The sequence below is a fragment of the Agrilus planipennis genome, unplaced genomic scaffold (assembly GCF_000699045.2).
Source record: "Agrilus planipennis isolate EAB-ADULT unplaced genomic scaffold, Apla_2.0 scaffold124, whole genome shotgun sequence".
Lineage (NCBI taxonomy): Eukaryota > Metazoa > Arthropoda > Insecta > Coleoptera > Buprestidae > Agrilus > Agrilus planipennis.
The window spans coordinates 198,871-201,609 of record NW_020438950.1 but is presented as its reverse complement, the minus strand read 5'-3'; the positions used below and the strand labels follow the sequence as shown (position 1 = coordinate 201,609).

Below are 2,739 nucleotides of genomic sequence, written 5' to 3'. Positions count from 1 at the left end.
CAATTACATTAAATGATTCTTATTTTAATTAATAGATGCAATCAAAATTTTCTAACTAGAACCTCCTAAATGCAGCCAATTATGTTCGAGTTAGAGAAAATTTTAATTAATTTAATTAATTAAAAAGTTCTGCTGTCACGTTACACTATAGTTTTTGTTTCGGAGAAGGCACTGTATGACTATTGTTATGTCCAGCGATAATAATCCTTAGAATCTCATATGACGATGTCAGTACTTCGTTCGTGTTGTCTTTGCTTACCGTAACCTCATAATTCTAGCCTATCCGTTTTTAACTGTTTTCCTTAATGTAATACTGAGTGCTACACTCGAATCTCGTGTTAGAAAAAAATACGAATTAAATAAATGAAAGGATCAAATTAAAGGATTTGCAATAAATATAAAAGAATATATATGTCAAGGAACCAAAGAAACATTCAACTTAAAAAAGATTTCGAGTTGTAAAAGTTCGAGTTACAGAAGATTTATTAGATAATAAGAATTATTTTTAGTGATAGTCAGATGTTATTTCCATTTCGACTAGCAAAATATAGATTGTAAAAATATCTTACAATTAATAATTTATAGCGTACAATTCATTATTATAATTTTATCAAAACCACTTTTTAAAGCCAATTTAATCGTTAGGTGTCGAAGTTTTTACATCAAAATTTTAAGTTTAAGTTTTTGCAGTAGATTAAGTCCAACACGAATTATCAGTGCTTGGTTAATTTAATTAGTCATCGAGCAAAGCATTACCTAATATAATAATAACAGTTTAATCACTTGTCGTTAATTTATTTTAAATCACACATAAGCAGTTTGACAATCTTTTATTAGACCTGTAATTTATTCTTCTTGTAATATTTGGCAATTAAATAAATGGCCTGCAAAATTAACTTTGTTTTGAGGAATTTGTACTTATTTGGTTTTGGGTAGGAACGTGAATATTTAAATTAATGAAAGTATTAATTAATAGCAATAGCAATTTATTGTAATTTTCTAAACCTTTAAAATAGGTGCACAATTACAGTTGTGTACAGTAATGTGTTTAATTAAATACTATATATTGAAATTAAAGAATTAATTAAGCTCGTAACTTCTTAATAATAAAATATTAACGCGATGTATACGCAATAGGTTATAAAATTTAATTTACCTGAATTTTTAAGAAAAATTTCATTAGCATCACTTTCTTTTTCTTAATCGAATATTAAATAGAGGCAAACCTACCAAAAGCAACAGGAATAGACCAATGACGAAAGCATGAAATAGATAAATAACATAATTATTCAATATCTCGGCGCCATATGCATCTTTATAGATTACCATTTTTACAGGTGACTGCGATAGGATTAGAATTTATGGTTTGTCTTAGTATAAATAATTTAATGGAAGGCAAAATTTTTGTGTAATTATTACAAAACTGTTATTTATAATGAAGTTTTAAATACTTTAAAATTGGTATTCCATTATGTATTTAGTGTTATTAAAATTATAGTGAAAAGAATAATTCTAAAATAATAGATATTTAATTTGCTGAATTTAATTTTAGTTGTATATGTGGGCATTTACCAAGCAAAATTAGTAATAAAAAGTATTTACCGAAATATTAAAAAACAATAAGTAATAGCATTAAATAAAATACATAAACAATTGGTTTATGAAGTTAAATTGTTAATTTTCGTTGTTTAACAAAATATCCCATAAACATCTAATTAGTTCGTAGAACAGTTTTTGCTTAATATGTTTATTGTTAGTTTAATTATAAAGTTTGTGTCAATTACTAGTAACTTTCGACTTTCTTTAAAGACAATAATTGATCAGATGGCTTGAAAATTCTTTATTGGTATACTAAATTAATAGAAATGTTCGTGGAGACTAATCTTGGCATATTACATTCACCCATTCACCGACTTTCGTATGAGCTTTTTAGGTTTCGAAACATCTAACATATGTGCGTCAAAGCATATCAGCATATCCCCCATACAGATCGGATTACACGTCATATTCCCTTGGCGCCATCGAATTATTACGTCACACAAGCGCGCGTGTTTTAAAATATAACAACATACAACCCTTTCATAAAACTTACGTGAATAACAGCGATACGTTCTTGATAATGACGGCCATGTTTATATTTATTCTTCGAGGAGGTTGTCCAGGGCAATAGTAAAAGGGCACGCGGCGATTGAACGCGCTAACGGCACTCTTTACAGCGGTATATTTAGGTCACGGCGCACTACGTCGCGACGCGTCTTCTGATGGACCACCGTTCGTGTTGGAAACAACTTAAGCGATGGTCTTTTCGACGTTGCACTACCTACTCGGTCCGAAGAATGACTCTTGGAACTTAAAGTGTTGAGCCTTTGGTATCGGCGTTGGGTAGCAAGCAGCAGGGACAACTTTCGCCTGCTCGGCAGGCAGCACCAGCTTCTTGTAATAGTGTATTACATATAGATACGTTGTATACTTAGAAGATTTAACATCTTCTATATTTTCTATTATAATACCTGTACCTCTGCCTTAGATGAATTGCAGCAACACACTTATTGATATTTCTTTTATTAATTTATTTATGGGTTATTTTAAAAAAGGTTTTTCTAATTCTATTTAATTATTACGAGCTTTGACATACCGCTTCTTTCTTATCAACTAAAGGATTATTATAATAAATAGGGAAATTATAAAAAAAATACTTGCTGCTTTGTTTGCAAAATCATAAAAAAAAATTCTTAATAT

The 2,739-nt window shown here is 29.4% G+C and overlaps 1 protein-coding gene across 1 annotated transcript in view; it reads right to left on the bottom strand.

Moving 5' to 3' along the window:
- Positions 1-2,371, bottom strand: part of LOC108734993 (flocculation protein FLO11) — a 37,453-nt gene extending 35,082 nt beyond the window's left edge. Inside the window, exon 1 of the mRNA XM_025974778.1 lies at positions 2,093-2,371. Coding sequence (XP_025830563.1) covers positions 2,093-2,130 — 38 coding nt within the window. The 5' untranslated portion in view covers positions 2,131-2,371. The remainder of the gene's footprint in view (positions 1-2,092) is intronic.
- Between the last annotated feature and the right edge of the window lie 368 nt (positions 2,372-2,739).